The sequence below is a fragment of the Poecilia reticulata genome, chromosome 8, assembly GCF_904066995.2.
Source record: "Poecilia reticulata chromosome 8, P_reticulata-male-v2, whole genome shotgun sequence".
NCBI classification, from domain to species: domain Eukaryota; kingdom Metazoa; phylum Chordata; class Actinopteri; order Cyprinodontiformes; family Poeciliidae; genus Poecilia; species Poecilia reticulata.
This window is the reverse complement of record NC_088837.1, coordinates 8,144,426-8,160,129: the sequence shown is the minus strand read 5'-3', so window position 1 is coordinate 8,160,129 and position 15,704 is coordinate 8,144,426. Positions and strand designations below refer to the sequence as shown.

General features: G+C 40.8%; 1 protein-coding gene across 2 annotated transcripts; it reads left to right on the top strand.

Annotated features, from left to right (window-relative positions):
- On the top strand, window positions 1-15,641 carry LOC103468598 (BAR/IMD domain-containing adapter protein 2-like 2). 2 transcript variants are annotated; one of them, XM_081609784.1, is made up of 14 exons: window positions 1-375; window positions 672-747; window positions 2,690-2,776; window positions 4,353-4,414; window positions 4,520-4,591; window positions 5,706-5,789; window positions 5,892-6,014; window positions 7,504-7,602; window positions 8,645-8,714; window positions 9,364-9,559; window positions 9,666-9,731; window positions 11,013-11,199; window positions 13,621-13,661; window positions 14,070-15,641. In XM_081609784.1, exons 1-14 carry the CDS (start codon window positions 322-324, stop codon window positions 14,149-14,151), a joined length of 1,299 nt encoding a protein of 432 aa, XP_081465910.1. In that variant the 5' UTR covers window positions 1-321; the 3' UTR covers window positions 14,152-15,641. The 2 variants fall into 2 exon arrangements, with proteins under 2 accessions (XP_081465910.1, XP_081465909.1); XM_081609783.1 differs by having other exon boundaries at window positions 5,706-6,014.
- Window positions 15,642-15,704: the final 63 nt, after the last annotated feature.

The window sequence follows — 15,704 nt, the reverse complement described above, 5'->3', positions numbered from 1 at the left end:
CACACACACACACACACACACACACACACACACACACACACACACACACAGAAAGAGAGCATGGGCCAGGCCAGTGTGTTTTATGGTTTAGCTGTGTTTAATTATTTACTCCAGTCTTTCTCAGACGGGGCTGGTGTTGGTTTCCATCACACCGCGCCGCCTTCTCGCCTCGGCTCCTCGTCAGGTTCGATCCGGCTCGACCCGCCTTTCTTCCGCAGGCCTGACTCGGTCCGCCTGGATGACTGACGGGTTGGTTTCTGGCGTTCCCCAGGGTTTTGTTTTTCCTTTTCTACTGACTGCCGCGCCGTTCTAGATGTGAACATGTCGGGAATTAATGGCGACCAGCTGCACCGCTCCACCTTGGGGATTTACTCGGTGAGTAAAAAAAAAAGAAGGTCTTCAGGACCGAAGCTAGTGGGCGAGAAGAAAGGAACCATTTCCACCAATCACACGCGATCCTTCGTCCCGAGAACAATTTGAGTCTTTTGGTTGTCAGAGAAAATGCGTGATTGAATAGAACATGTTCTTGTACTGATCCCACTGTGTCCAGACTTTCTCAAAGTTTCTCTCTCTCTCTCTCTCTCTTTCTCTATCTCTCTCTCTCTCTCTCTCTCTGTCGTTCAAAATTCAAGTAAACCTTCAGTGAATACATGCCTGTGCTTTTCTAACAGAGTTTGACTGATGAGCTCAACCCCAGTCTACAGAAACTGGTTTCACTGGGAAACCACTTTGCCCGGGCCTTCAGAGGTAAGGACGGAACGAAGGAAAGGACATAAGTTGTCATAGAGGAGGGATAAAAAATTGAGAAAAAGAAGAACGAAAAACGAATCAAGATTTAAAGCTAGAAAAGAAAGTTTGTGTGATGGAAGGATAAAATGAAGGGAGTTGATAAGAAGTGAGGGATGATGGGGGGGAAGGAAGCAAAAACGGTAGGAAAGAGTAAAGGAAGGAAGTAAAAGAAGTAGAGAAAAATAATAGTAGGAGAGGAAAATTATAAGAGAGAAGAAGGAAAAAATGAGAGAGGAAAAGGAAGAAAGCTGACGTTCTTTACGTCTACCTGCTCTCTCCCTCTCTTAGAGGAGAATTACTTCGAAGGAACTATTTACATCATCATCCTCACCCAGACGGAAAACACCTCTAGTTTAATTTGCCTTAATATGTAAATAAAAATGAGCTGCAGTCATAAACAGACAGAGCTCTGACCAGTTAAAAGACGGTAAACGCTACATGGTTCAGTAACGGCCCCACCGGCAGACATTAAATATAGATTAAGATCCCATGTGCCACCTGCAGCGCCGCTGAGCCGTAACCTTACGCCAACCAGCTTTTCCCTCAACATCCATTCAAACACGGCTTGTTTACTCAATTGATTGAGCTCTTTACAGTGAGTCATCACACAAATGATGTGGCTGATCATAGCTGCTTTTATTGGTGTCAGATTTTGTCGATTAATCTGCGGTTATTTTAAAAACTACAGAGTCGTAGCTATGACAGGGTAACCCCAGACTCAACTCCTTTGTAGTCTCTACCAGGACTTTTCCTGTATTTAGATCTTCCAAAAAACCCAAACCCAACGTCCTGGTTCCCACTGAAGAACAGCATGATGATGCCACCACCGTGTTGCGCCATGGTGGTCGTGTACTCAGGTTGTGAAGTGAAGGTTTTAGGTTTCTGCCACCTGCAGAAGTTATCTTTTGTCTTTCAGGTTGCGAGTCCAAATGAAGTTTGTGTATTAAGAAACCAGAAATGTAAATTTTTTAAAACCGGGTTTCAGAGTGGACGAATTTCAAAATGGCGGTTTCGTGTTTCCGTGTGAGCCACATCTTTTTTTTTTAAATCGATGATGACATAACTCCATTACTTTCTCTCTCTTTCTCTTTCCCACATGTGTCTAACAGATAACAAAAATGGCTTCACTCAGTTTTTTTTTCTGCTTTTTTTGTGTGTAATTCTCTGGTGGTGTTACAGCGCCACCGATTGACCTGGCATACCTATTACATCATTCTGTGGCGTCGACATACATTTTTTCTTAAACATTTACAAAAAAGAATACTGGAATATCTTCATTTTCACTTTGTCACCTAAATTTTGTATTTTTTTTAAACAAACAAGAATTATTTGAAGAATTATAAATTTTTCTTTCAACAATAATTTCCCCCCTGCTACCTTTTGTAAAAGGCATGATTTATGGGGTGCACAACTAATTAGTGTGCTCTGAAAAATTATGCCAGAAACTTTTTTATACCATATAAACTTCTTCACAGCCTTCCTCCGGGTATAAATTGTTCCCTGGTCTTCCTTCTCCTCTTGTTTGTTAATTAATGTTTTCCAAGAAACCTGCGACACCTTCATAGAACAGCTTGATTCATACCAAGATTAAAAAACACACACGTGGGATATTTTTACTAATTACATGTGTCCAAATAAACAGGGATGGAAATAAATGCACGCCACACTTTTCAGCTAATTTATTGAGGAAAAATGTTTTCTTTCCTACCACCTTCAGTTTTGCGTCCATCACATAAAGTGTAATTGAAACGAACGTGTTTGTGTTACAAATATTAAAAAAAAGTGATAAAGCTTAAGCAGATATGAATGTACTTATTGCAAGACTGTGATGATAAAGTGTGTCCGTACGGCAGACGTGTCTCTGAAAGCACGACTACTTTTTGTTTTTTCTCTGTTTCAGACCTTGTTGTCAGCAGCGAGGCTTACTTCACGGCGCTTTCAAAGATCGGAGAGAGAGCTTTCTACTCCTCGTCGTCCCACTCCCTGGGTACGTGACGTCGCCGCGTAGCTTCGCCGGGACGCGTTCGGTTTGTCATCGAGGTCATTTATTAAACGCAGGCTCTCCGCCGCGTCGAGAGGATCAAAGTTTAACCTCCGGCCGTGTTTTATTGCTCCCCTGCAAACACAGCGGTGAATGTGTAATGCGCGTTGCTGCGGATTTCCCTTGATGTGTTTGAAAAGCTGTTCTGAGAAGGAGGTATTCCACGTTTTTAGCAGTCAGAGAGCAAGTCTTTCTGGTTTCCAGCTCAGAGCTAAAATGACAACGTCAGGTTAAACACCTCGCATACAGGGCGGGTGTGCAGGTGGGAGTTTTCTTTCAGTTACTCTGAAAGAACAAATCAATCTTTCAAAATGCAAACAGAAAGTCTTGACAGGCGTCTGGTGTCTCTTCTGTCGTTACAAAATGTTCAGAGCAACAGTTTTGTTGGCGTTTGAGCCCAACAAAATGTGAAAATAGCTAACAGTGACCACATTATATCACCTGTATCGGCACAACTAGTAGAAATATGCTCAGAGTCCTTGAAATAAATGGTTGTTATGGAGACTCAGTTGCCCCCAAGCTGCCACTCTTTGCTTTAGAGAGGTTCTTTTTTGTCTTTCTTACCATTCTGCGGTGAAAAGATGTGCCAGTGACTTCCTGTTCTTACTCCGCAGCAGTTAATATAATGACGGCACAATCTTTACCTCGGGAGCAGATTCAAACTGGAAGGTTTCCCACCATCTTACAAGTGTGTTTGTAGGAATTATTTGCTCATTCTTCAAGAAGAGCACCTCTGAGGTCGGACACTGTTGCTGGACATCTCGAAATCTGTTCTGTCGTTTTGAGGTCAGCGCTCTGTGCGGTCCAGTTGAGCTTTCTCCCACTCTTTGAATTGGACCAGGTGATGCAAGGCCTTCATGCATCTGTTCAACAAAACTGTGTATCTGACACTTCTGACCAAAAGCTTCAGTCATGATCCGTACCTCTAGAGAAGCCAAACGGACCGATAAGTGGATTTTAGTTTTGCCTCGTTCATTGTCACTAAAATTAAACCCCATTCTGCCTATTAATCTTCATCTGACCGTCACTCACGAACAGGAAACCGACACCTTTCTGTCATTCACATCCCTTGTCGTTAAGTCGACCAAATTAATCCGACCATTTCTTGCTTTGTTTTTCAGTTAGCATGTACATTAAAAAAAACCTCCACAAGATTCAAACTCCAAATCAAATTGTTTCAGCTTTTATTTTGCGACACTCGTAAATGTTCCTTTATTTAAATGTAGCTCTAACAAATCGTACCGAGTTCAGAACAATGCATCGATGAGAGCCCTGAAGAAGAAGGCGAGATAGTCCAATAAAGCGTCAAACAGTAACCACTTCCTGCCCGGAGAATAAAGCTCTGAACAACAAGCTCACATAAAAATATAAACATTTTACAGATTTATTAGTCTGTGATAAGTTATTTACCGCCTGAATTAGATTACGTAGCTGTGCCACGGGTTTCATGTGTACTTAAGCGCCGCAGGTTAACGATCAGTGAGGGAATCCGCTCACAGCAAACTGCACTCTTATCTTCAAGGAGATGTCCTGATCCAGATCGCCGACAACCAGCGGAGACTCACCTCAGAGCTGGAGGGAGTGGTAAATGACGCCAATGTTGATCAGATTACCGGTTTAGTCACCGGTCAGGCTTTTTTTCTTTTTTTTTGTTGACACCAAAGCGAACTGTGTTCATCTTTTTTCCAGTTCCGCAACTTCAGTGTGGAAGTCCTGCAGGTGATGGAGAGCAGCGTTCAGATGGACTTCGACTACATCTCAGTGAGTGAGAGTCCATGTGACGAGTGATGTCGTCACAACAAAGATGCAAAACGATAAAGTAATAGTCAGGAAAATGATGAGATTTATGAATTCATTGGTCATTTTTATAACCCTATCAGACGCTATGCGTGCCGTGTCACCGTGGCAACAAAGTGTGACTCACATCTTTGACACAATATTTGAAATCCAACATTAAAGATATACCCGATCCCGTTTTCAGGAACAATTATGAAGCAAACTGTTTTAGCTGAATGTTAAATCTGCTATTCAAAAGAGAAAAATGAAAATGTGGACAATAACAAATCAGACCTGTAACATAAATATAAAGGCGAGCTTTACTTCTGTTTTCTGTAATGTACGACAGAGTATTACACTGTTTAAAAAAAAAGTCTCTAATTTACTGTAAAATACCGGCAGCTGTGGTTGCCAAAGTTTTACTGTACATACATTAAAATTCAATATTTACGAATAGAGAATTTATTCGTAAATAATAAATTTTGTAAAAATCATCAACCACAGTGCTGATTTTTTTACAGTGTAGGGCCACGCTGAGAAAATAAATAAATAAAATTACAAGGGTATGATCGTAGTATCACAAGAATAAAGTCACAATATTTTGAGAATAAGTGGTAATATTACCAGAATAAAGCTCGTACAAGAATAAAGCCATAATATTAACAAAACAAAATCAAAGTATTTCAACTTCCTGGTAATATTACAACTTTATTCTTGAGATATTATGGCTTTATTCTCATAATTTTATTTATTTTCTTTGATTGACCCTGATATTCCGCTGTAGTTATTATATATTCAGACATAATTAAACCAGTTCCTTGTGGATGGCTACAGAAAGCCTTTGGTTTCCATGCCGCCTGCTAGGCTGTAGTCTATGAGTAAATCTGAGCATGTAGATTGACAAGCAAGTTCTTTCTTTAAACGCAGTAAAGTCGTTGTTTTTAAAAAATTCAAGTCAATAGTTACAAGTCAAACAACGAGGTGAGATTGTGGCGATAATGAGCTTCTGTAAACCTTTGATCAGAACCGTGCGCCAGATTGCTTGTTTTGATCAGAACTGGAAGAAATTCACAGGGATCTGATCCGAACTGTCCCACAGCAAAGCAGGGCGACGTACGAGAGGGAAGTCCACAAGCAGGCGGCGGCGGCTCAGCAGAGGCAGCGGAGAGGAGGATCCGGCCAGGTATGCTTGTTTTCTTTCCCCCTTTTCTTCTCAACTGGAGCGAAACGCTTCCCGATGTCTCTGCTGCTGGGTTTGATGCATATCTGCACCGTCCGTCCTCAGGAGTACCTCCAGTTTCTGAAGGAGAGCCACCAGGAGGCGCTGCAGGAGGAGGACAGGCGGTACCGCTTCCTGGCTGAGAAACACTGCGGCCTCGTACAGACCTTGGGCCTCATTATGAACAAGGTACAAGGAGACATTTTGACGCTCGCAGCTGAAACGATCTGCTCTGGTCGCCGCGAGCAACCAAATTCTAACGGCAACTTACCAACGCCTCTTGTAATTAGAAGCGGGAAAAGACGATGTACGGCTCCAATCCAATGGTCCGTGCGTGTTCATCTTCCTTTTCTGATAACCAGGAATCCGGGACGCTCCCACAGCAGCGTCACAGTTTCCACAGAAAGAGCAACTGCATTATAACAGGTTGCGTGTTTGAACTCTGGACTCGTTTTTATGACCCCGCAGTGTGGAAGTACTTTGTTTTACATTCACTGGGAACTCCTGAGTTATGAGCCGGCAGCTCGTCTAAAGCCACAAGTTACACATAAAACAGACAGAATAATATCATATTTATACTCACAATGGTCACGTACTGCTGTGCTCTGATGGTTTAAAGCATGTTGAAACTGGGCTCGCCACGCCAGACTTCAGACCTGAAGTTATTTCTCAGAGAAAAACACACAGCTTGTTTGTTGAAACAGTTGATTACAGTGAATAAGACATCTGGGTGCTGCCCTCATGTGGCCACACTGTGCAAAGCACAAACCCGTTCCAGACACGTATACACGTGGAACAGCAAGTCTGTGTTTTTGACACTTCTTGATATTTTGGGCGTGTTTCTTTTTTTTTTAATGTAATCTGTAGTTATCTATAAGAAGGTCAGTGTCCGATGCTCTGATATCCTACTGAGTAAAAAACAACCAGACGTCAGTCGTGTGTTAAGCCTCTTCTTATCACGGATGTAACCGACGCTCAGGCGTTGGCAGAATATTACTCATTGCTCTTATCTTAGTGGTTGCTAATTGTCAATATTGACAACTACTAAACACACTCTGACTCCTCACAACCTCTATCTGACTAATTTAATTGGTTGTCACAAAAATCAATGAAGGGATCATAAGCTGTTCCGCAATTGCTCAAAGCTGCTTCTTTTCTCAATTCAGGCGGCAAGGAGCTGTGCTGTACTCCCAGATCTGTCGTATTATCATTTGTGTTTTGATTTTTGATTTTTTTTTTAGAGTTAGGAACTTCTACTTAGTAATGAATGACTTTCTGTTTCCCTGTTGCGTCAAAGCGACACGACTTTCAGTCTGACAGGAACCCACGTTTATTTTTCTGCCATCTTGGAAAGTGAGCAAGGCGGCCAGGAGGGTTAAAGGCAAAGTCTGAAAGCTCAACAAGGATCATCACGTATCCATGACAACCATTGCATAACATTCATTTGAGATTGAGACCTGAAAAATGTCTATCCTGTCATATCATCACAAATAGAAACAGTTTTCTGGAGCTTATGCCCAAATGTTCCCAAATTAAACGTTTCACTTTTATATTGAAATTATGCTGCTGCAGTTAAAGTTGAATTTTTTTTAAAGCTGTTTTAACAGGAGTGCTGTTATATTTGGCCTGATGGAGAAGAAGCGCTGCACTGTTCACACTCTTCTGTTTCATGTGACAGATGTCAGGGCCTCTCCTGCAGAAAACCGATGTCTGGACGGAGGAGGTCGACGCCACCAGGCGAGCTGAGCTCCAGCGACCCGCTGCTGTGGACAATACTGTGAGTTCAAGAGGGTCAACAACTCGTCGAGAAACAAACTGCTGAGTCCGTGAATCATTTATGAAGAGCTGCTGCCCAGGTTGAACTCGAAGCCCTTCAAAAACTTTACAGCAATTAGGCTGTGGTGTAGGAAAACCCATCTCCGGGGAGGGGAATCCGCGTTAAATCCTTCTCTGGAAAGTGAAGAGAGTTTCAATTTTTCGGTTTCAGCTGCAGGAGTGCCCCCTAGTGGAGGATCTGTGATTCAATTAGACTGGATTACAGAGAGGATTCAGCCTGCAGCCGGAGAACGGGAGCAGAATTACGGCGTATAAATGTGTAAATCTGAATCTAAGCTGCACAGCGCCTCAGTCTGAAGGTTGTAATTACTGTTTGAATTAACAACCTGAGATTAAACCCTGCTCCTCGACTGAAAGGTGAAACAGATCCACTGATCCCTTTGCAACAACAGGGAATTAATATGGATTTTGTGGTTTATTTTTGACTGATGTATTAGAAATGAAGCCTGTGAGACATTGAGCGCATGAGCTGCAAGTATGTTCAGTGTGTAAAAAATATATATGATCTTGTTATTCCCTGTCTTTGTACTATCATAACTAAGAATATTTGAATCTGTGAATCAAATACTCACAGATTGAGCTACAGTCGTAGCTAAAAGAGCAAACAGAGCAGATGAGAGTTAAAGTAACAGAGCTTCTCCAACAGCGAGTGGTGCAAATCTACAATTGGACAAAACGGCAAAGAAGAACGACCAGAAAAGTTGTAAATGTGCAGAAAACTTGTAGAGATACAAACCAAAAGACTTCCAGCTGGGATTACAACCAAAGGTCGATTCAGAGATTTGTCACTTTCCTTTCAATCTGTATGCACAATAAACCCTGATACATTTACAACTGTGGTTATGATGATGTAAAAAAAAAATATATTACAAAGACGTTTTTCTTCAATATGTAATTCTTCAGCTGTAATGACGGAATTGCTTCTCTGTTTCCGTTAAATTAACAAACGCATCACATACTGCTGGATGAATACATGTTTCCAGGGAGGGATGAGGGCGGAGGACGTCAGACAGATCCGAGAGGAGATGACTCTGGGCAAGATACCGTCAAGGGGTGAGTGGATTTTATGGAGGAGTAAATATCACTCTGCATTTTTAGACACCAGGAGAGACTTTCCAATAGATGAACCTCTTCAAAAGTTCACTTTTATTTAACCTTTTTGTAATTAATTGCAGTCAGCAGCACTGCTGGTGGAAATCAGTTTATCTGATAGCTCATAATTATTTCAGTCTTTTTCATCCTTGTAGTTTTGCAAACCGCATTCTGGTTTGTGCCATTCCTGTAGAACGACTGTTTAATCATTTAACTCTCTTAACTAAAGTAAAAAAAAAAAAAGTAATTTGACCCAGTAATGACAAATCAACAACCGACTAAAAGCAATCTCGACAATGTTAAACACCTTTCCTCGTCATAGTCGGCTCTCTGTTCTGGAGGGGAAAAAAAACGGCACCTTGTTGAGCACAATCAATTTATCTGCATCTCCCGCTGCTGAAACAAAAGGAAATTAGCATGCAGATTTAGCAGTCAGCTCAGAGTCCTAATGCATGTAATTAGGAATAACAATGAATTAGAACTTTATCATGCAAATTCGAGCAGGAGTTAAAAACGGAGCTCAGCCGTTCACGTCTTCCAGTGCATCATTTCTGCTCTTTATCGGCTAGGTTTCTGCTCCAGCTAACTGCTCTCTGTGTGTGTTTCGCAGCGCCGTCCCCGGTGGGAAGCGTTTATCGCTCCAAAGGCGGCGGTGGAGGAACTGTGTCCATGAGGGCCAAGGCGGCGCACCAGCCCTCCATCCCCAATCCCACCCTGCTGCCCTTCTCCAAGGGGCAGATCATCACCGTGAAGGCCCAGCAGCCCCGAAACGGCTGGCTCTACGGATACGCCGAGAACGGCTCAGGGTGAGGGGGCGGCAGCTGAGCTGTGGGTGGTGGGGCGTCACCCACTCGTGAGACTAATGCTTACCTCCTGGTTGACATCTTTGCTCCCTGTCGTCCTCGTTCTCAGTCAGGGGTGGTTTCCAGCCTCCTACGTGGAAGAGCTTGATGATCCTCCGATGTCGTCCAGCTCCTGGTAAATGACAAAATAATCTTTCCACCATTAAAATGATCATAAAACTACTTAAAAGAAATACATTGAGTTAAGATTTTTGAGGCTTACGCTGCCATGCAAAGAAGCTTTGGACAATTTTATGCTTCTACTCCGTGGGGAACAGTTTAGGGATCCTGTTTCAAAATGGCTGCACGCCAATATACAAAATAAAAGTCAGTAGAGAAGATGATGAAGGATGAGTTTGGTGTGAAGAAAACCGTGACCTCTTAGAACACCTTTGGGATGAATCGGCGCAGAAACCGTGATCAAGGTCTTCTTGTCCAACATTAGTGTCTGACCTTACAAATGTTCTTTTAAAGAGTTCCCATGAACCTTGTAGAAAACCTTCTCAATGTGTTGGAGCTACTGTGGCTATATGGTTTACGTGAAACACAATATAATTGAATATTATATATATATATTATAAAGTTTGCTATAAGGAAAAATAAAGTAAAAATGTTGCGAATGTGCTCACATCTCTGATTATAAGCAAGTTTTGATTAAACATCTTCTTTAATTCATACTTGCCATCGATTGTGCGTCTTTTATCTAAAGCCACATCCTGTGGAGAAGTTAAGAAGGATAAAAGTCACAAGAGCTGAAGGAATTTCGTCCTATTGCAGGTTACTCTTTCTTTCGGAGAAAACATCCAGGCTAGCTAACATCCACTAAATACTCGTGGGAAAGTGTTTTTTTCTTTCTTTTCTTTAAAGAAGAACAAAGCTGGCAGAAATAAAACCACACCAGAAAACTATAATTGCTTCTAAACATGTTCATCAATCAACAAAAACTTCATAAATAAGCACAACTGGATAAAGTGGCTGAAAGCCCTGAGGTTGGCCTGAAGTTATTATAATAATAATATAAAAGAAAACAGATCATGTTCATTTGCTCCGAGGCTGTTCTTCTTCTTATTTTTGGGGGGCTAATCATTTTAAAACAGGGTCAGTTTCAAACTTGAGTCTGGATGGATAAAATGAACTACTTACCATCATATATGGGTGACCCACAGCTGTGGGAGAACCCACAAAAAGCTGCTTAGCGTTTTCACTTTGAACATGAACACAGCAAACTTACACACAATTAAATTTGTGACAAATTCGATGTGTTTGGGAGCAGTTCTTTACTTTGTCTGTAGTCCAGGCTCAAAGCCCTCTGTCGCAATACAATGATTTTCATATTTAAGATTTCTAAGAGTTGGCGACCATTGAACGGGGAAGATTTTACATCTTTTGAGTTGAGATTTCTCTCGCCTTCACCCAGGAACTACAGTCTTCGGAGCAGCAACAGCATGAGCGACATGCTGGACCAACCAGGAGTGAGCAGCAGCAGCAGCAGCAGGACCAGCAGCACCATGAGCAGCGTGTTCGACCTGCCGAAACCCAACAGCAGCAGCAGCAGGAGTGGAGCCCCACCTCCTCCGCCTCCTCCACCCACGCAATCCTCATCTGTGAGTCTGACGGAAATGTCGTCTTACTCAGAAAGCCATTAAGAATACAAGCAGTAGCTCAGCCAGAAACGGCTAAAGCGAGAGCTTCGATGATGACTAACTTTTACATTTTACCACAGTTGAGTTCTAAAATGTCATCAGCCAGCCTGGGATGGGGGTTGTTTTTGTGTTTCGCCCGTTTCAACTTTTTTTTTTTTTTTTTTTTTTTTTTACCATCGAATATCTACTAACACAATTCATGCGGAACGAGTATTGATTCTAGATGATCCGCCATGTTTGTTTCCGTCTTGCTGGTGAGGCCGTATCGTTAAAGAAACTGGCAGGGATGATATTGAAGGATCCACTTTGACTCTGTACAGAAATGACACGACCCTGAACCATGGTTGATGTGTCAGATGAATTTGGAAATTAAAATTTTTAAGCTATCCTTTAAAGAAAATGAAAAAAAAGAGTTATCACAACTAATTTTTTTTTAGTTTTGGAATTTTTAGTATTTTTTTATAAGGCTTTGCACATTTATCTGTGTTTTTAGTTTTCTGAGGAGAGTTGTCTTACATTAGTGAACTCTAAGCAGGAATAGCAGTAGCTGTGTTTCCATAGCACAATATGCACAAATATTTGTTGATAATCTACTGATGTCAAGAAATGAAATTAAAATCACAAAAATTGTAGTCGCTAATTTCACAGCTATTGATTTGACACGTCTGAATGACACAAACAACTTTTCATGAACTTTGTCCAAAAACAAATCGTCATCATTCCCCTACCACTTCCTGTCGTCTTCTTTGTTGTTTCTGTCAGTAGTAACATCTGTCTGTTTATCATGACTCGTGTGATGCAAAAAAAAAAGAAGCGTTTTTTTTTGCAGTTTTGTGAAATACATCATGAAAAACCAGCTCATCCTGGCACAAAAACGTGAGCTTTTTCAAATTGTCGTGTTTCCACCGAGAGAATTTATTTTCGTGATTACAGTTTGCGCAGTTTTATGGTTAATGAAAACGCAGAGACAGTTGAGTCGTTTTTTTCATTGCGCTCACAAGATCCCGCTTTGCAACTCTACTGGGTGAGAAAGAAAACAGGCACAAGGGGAAAGTGAGGTACTTGTACAGGATGCTGTTATTCCATCATGACCCTGTCCATTTGGCCTTTTGGGAAATTATATGCAGCACTTTCACTGGGACATAAACAAAAGGAGCAAAAAATTATTCATCCAAAACTCACTCTTTCATTTCAATAACTAATATCATTTGTAGTTTTATTAATACATTCTGCCTTTGAGAACATTTATAGCCTCGAATGTGAATGAAAACGAGTTTGACTCACTGCTTTATAAGAGCCGTGAACCCCACCACTAGCAGAGAGATACGGTGGCCGGGATGGGGTTCCTCACATGAACTGTAGCTGTACTTCACCCGTCTGTCCACCAGGGGCACTGTGGCAGAGTTCTGTTCTCAATGACACCTCAGCCTTCGTTCTGGTGGACGCAGGGCGGAAGCTCCAGCTGCTGACGACGTGAGCCCAGCGGTTTGCAAATGTGTGCTGTTGTTTGGTTTTCACTGTGTGATGCTGTTCGCTACTCAACCACGCAAATAAGATGATTAAATATCCTTATATGTGTCAATCTTGTTGTTACAACGACCGTCTTGAAGTTGAATTAGCTGTAAATCTGCCGTCAAAGCGGCACATTTAGCTTAAAGTTAACCAAGCTAACGATGTAAATGAGAAAATGAAACGATATTTTATATTTGTTTGTCTCTACATGCTCCGAGTTAGTTTCTCCACTACTGTTACTTTAAAATTATGCTAATTAGAGTCATGTGAACACAAAGTGAAGTGTGTGTGTGTGCACTATAAAAACAAAACGGAAAAAGAAATCACCAAAAATAAATTTTGGTCAAATTTTTTGTGCAAATATCTTAGTACACTTGCAAATAAAACAGAACTAACTGACAAGAGAGTTAAAATTAAGACATAGAACTTTGTTTTTAATCAGTAATGCATTAAAATTGATGAAAAACTCTAGTTGCACTAGCAAATTATTTCACTTATTAAATAGGAAAAACATCTTGTTATAAAAGGAATAATCAGTGGAGCTAGTAAATGTTTTCATCAATATTAAGGAGTTATTTACTTCTATATCTTGATGTAAAGTTACTTGTATGTTTGTTTTGTCTTCTTTCAAGCTGTGCCAATATATTTGCAATAGAAACTGGACCAAAAACTTGGTGATATTTTGCGTTTTTGCACGTCAGCTCATGACTTGCAGGAGGACAGATTAAAATCAGGCGTGCGACAGGGCAGCAGAGCCTCCATTAGCGTGTGTGTGTGTGTGTGTGTGTGTGTGTGTGTGCCGCCTCTGTTGGTGTTCCCGGCCGGCCCTCGCTAACCTCTCCTCCTCTCTCCTCTCAACTCTTCCTGCAGAAGTCGCAGTCAGAGAGATCGCAGAACGAACTCTTCCCGAGGTAAGAGCAACAGCCGCAGCCTGTTAAAACGAAGCCAATTCATGACACTCTCCTCTCCTCTGGAGGAAGGGATTTTTTTTTTTTTTTTTTGCTGAAGTGAATCATGAACCCATTAAATCTGAGAGCAATAGATGGGGGACACTGATCTTAGCGGCACAGACTGACTGCTCTTCCATTAAGAGAAACCATTTCAACCGCAGACGTTTGGGAACCTGACTTCAGAAGAACAGTTCACTAAACGATGTTTTGAAACGCAGCGCTCTCGTCTCTGGCTGTGCCCCCACGCCCCTCCCCCTCCTCCTCCTGCACGGCCAGATTCAGGAGCAATTATTTTTAGGTACGTCCTGTTTTTTTTTTTTTTTTTCCTCACATCTCTTCTCTCTCTCCATTTCTTCTCGGGTTCCTCAGGGGCACCAATCCGTTCGCCACGGTTAAGCTGAAGCCCACTCACACCAACGACAGATCTGCTCCGAAACTATACCGGAGATGACTTCTCAACGAGGGAAGAGGCGTTTCCGTTTAGTTTGACAGGTGGACGATCGGTGATGGCTGTTTTATTGAACCACAGTATTATCTGTGTGCCATAATAATACCTTTTAACCAAAAAACAAAACAAAAAAACATCATATTCGGGTTTTTTTTTTCTTACATTCGTATTCTTTCCTGCAGATTAATTTAACCAGATGTTAGATCAACTTTCTGGATGTTTTCTTGACAACTATCATCATGTGAATGTGTGAAGCAGTTAGTCTTTTAAAATTTTAATACCTCTTGTGGGTTTTTATTTTTTATATTATTTTTTGTATTGTTACAAGCACAAACTTCAATGTGTTTGATTTAAATTTTATGTGCAAGACAGAGCAGACTTTGTAATTTTTGGGGAGGTTCTCATCGGATGTGACGTGGAATTAAAATGCTGCATCATCTGAGAACATCAGTTTTAAAATCTAGGTTTGGACTTTAACTAGGCCACATAAACAATATGTTTTGGTCTAAACGAGAGGTTCCTCAAACAGCATTAGCTCTTGGCCTGTGACACCCTTTAAAAACCCACAGACATTACTACGAGATTTGTAAAGAAACATTAAATTTTACATTTTATTTTTCAAGTTTTATTCACCATTCGGTAATTATTGCATTGATTTAGCATGAATGCTGCCTCTTGTCTTCTGATTTTAGTTGGCAGTGAGTTTTTTTCACCACAGTTGTGATAAAAGAAACGTAATACTTTTATATCAATCCTATCAAATTGTATTTATACTCCATGGTTTAGTTTTTTGTTTTTAGTAGCATTAGAGCGATGCTGCTGGACAGTTCCTTCTTTCTTTCCAGCTTGAGTAGTAAAGCAACTTCACAAATCTTTCTGGCAGCCGATCAGAGAGATAAGAGCGGCAAATAACGTTTTCCTGAATTTCCCCAATGTTTGAAAAATAAAGGCTGTTTCTGTCTCCATCTTTAGTAAGTTATTTTAACACGTTTTATAATAATGACTGGGGAAAAAAAACCCCAGCAAAATTCAGAAAAATTGTATTCATCTTCATTAAATTTTGTTCCCCTCATTTTTTTTTTTTACTTTCTTGATAATGAAACAATAATCACAGTTTGAAACAAAGACTATAAACTGTCACATAAAGTCGTAGTAAAATACATTGAAGTTTGTGGTTTCAAAATGATAAAAATATAAAAAGATTAAAAAATCTATGCCCATTTTGGGAATCATATGCGTTCAAATGTATTCAGCTGTAGATAGCTTGTCATTTCATGGCTCTATATCAGTTCTCTTTTGCTCCTGATTTTTTTTTTTCTTCCTGCATCTGCAGCTCCATTTATACCTATATGTTCTGATGAGATTATAGTTCTGTCGCTAAATATTAAATGTGCCGCGAATGTACTTCTAGAAAAATAATGGAACCTGAGGCAGATCGTGTAAAACTCTGGTGTTATGCATAATGCTGTGTATTAAAGGATAATGTCACGCCATCTGTCTGGGATGATCACTGATTTGAAATTCTAGAGCATTACGTCCAAAGATCATGTCTTCCT

What these genes read in the sequence shown, in the direction of transcription:
- LOC103468598 (XM_081609783.1), top strand. Translation starts at nt 322, where the DNA reads ATGTCGGGAATTAATGGCGACCAGCTGCACCGCTCCACCTTGGGGATT. An exon ending in CCTCAGAGCTGGAGGGAGTG is followed by an intron (nt 4,415 to 4,519) that starts GTAAATGACGCC and finishes TCTTTTTTCCAG; the next exon opens with TTCCGCAACTTCAGTGTGGA. An exon ending in GGGCAAGATACCGTCAAGGG is followed by an intron (nt 8,715 to 9,363) that starts GTGAGTGGATTT and finishes TGTGTTTCGCAG; the next exon opens with CGCCGTCCCCGGTGGGAAGC.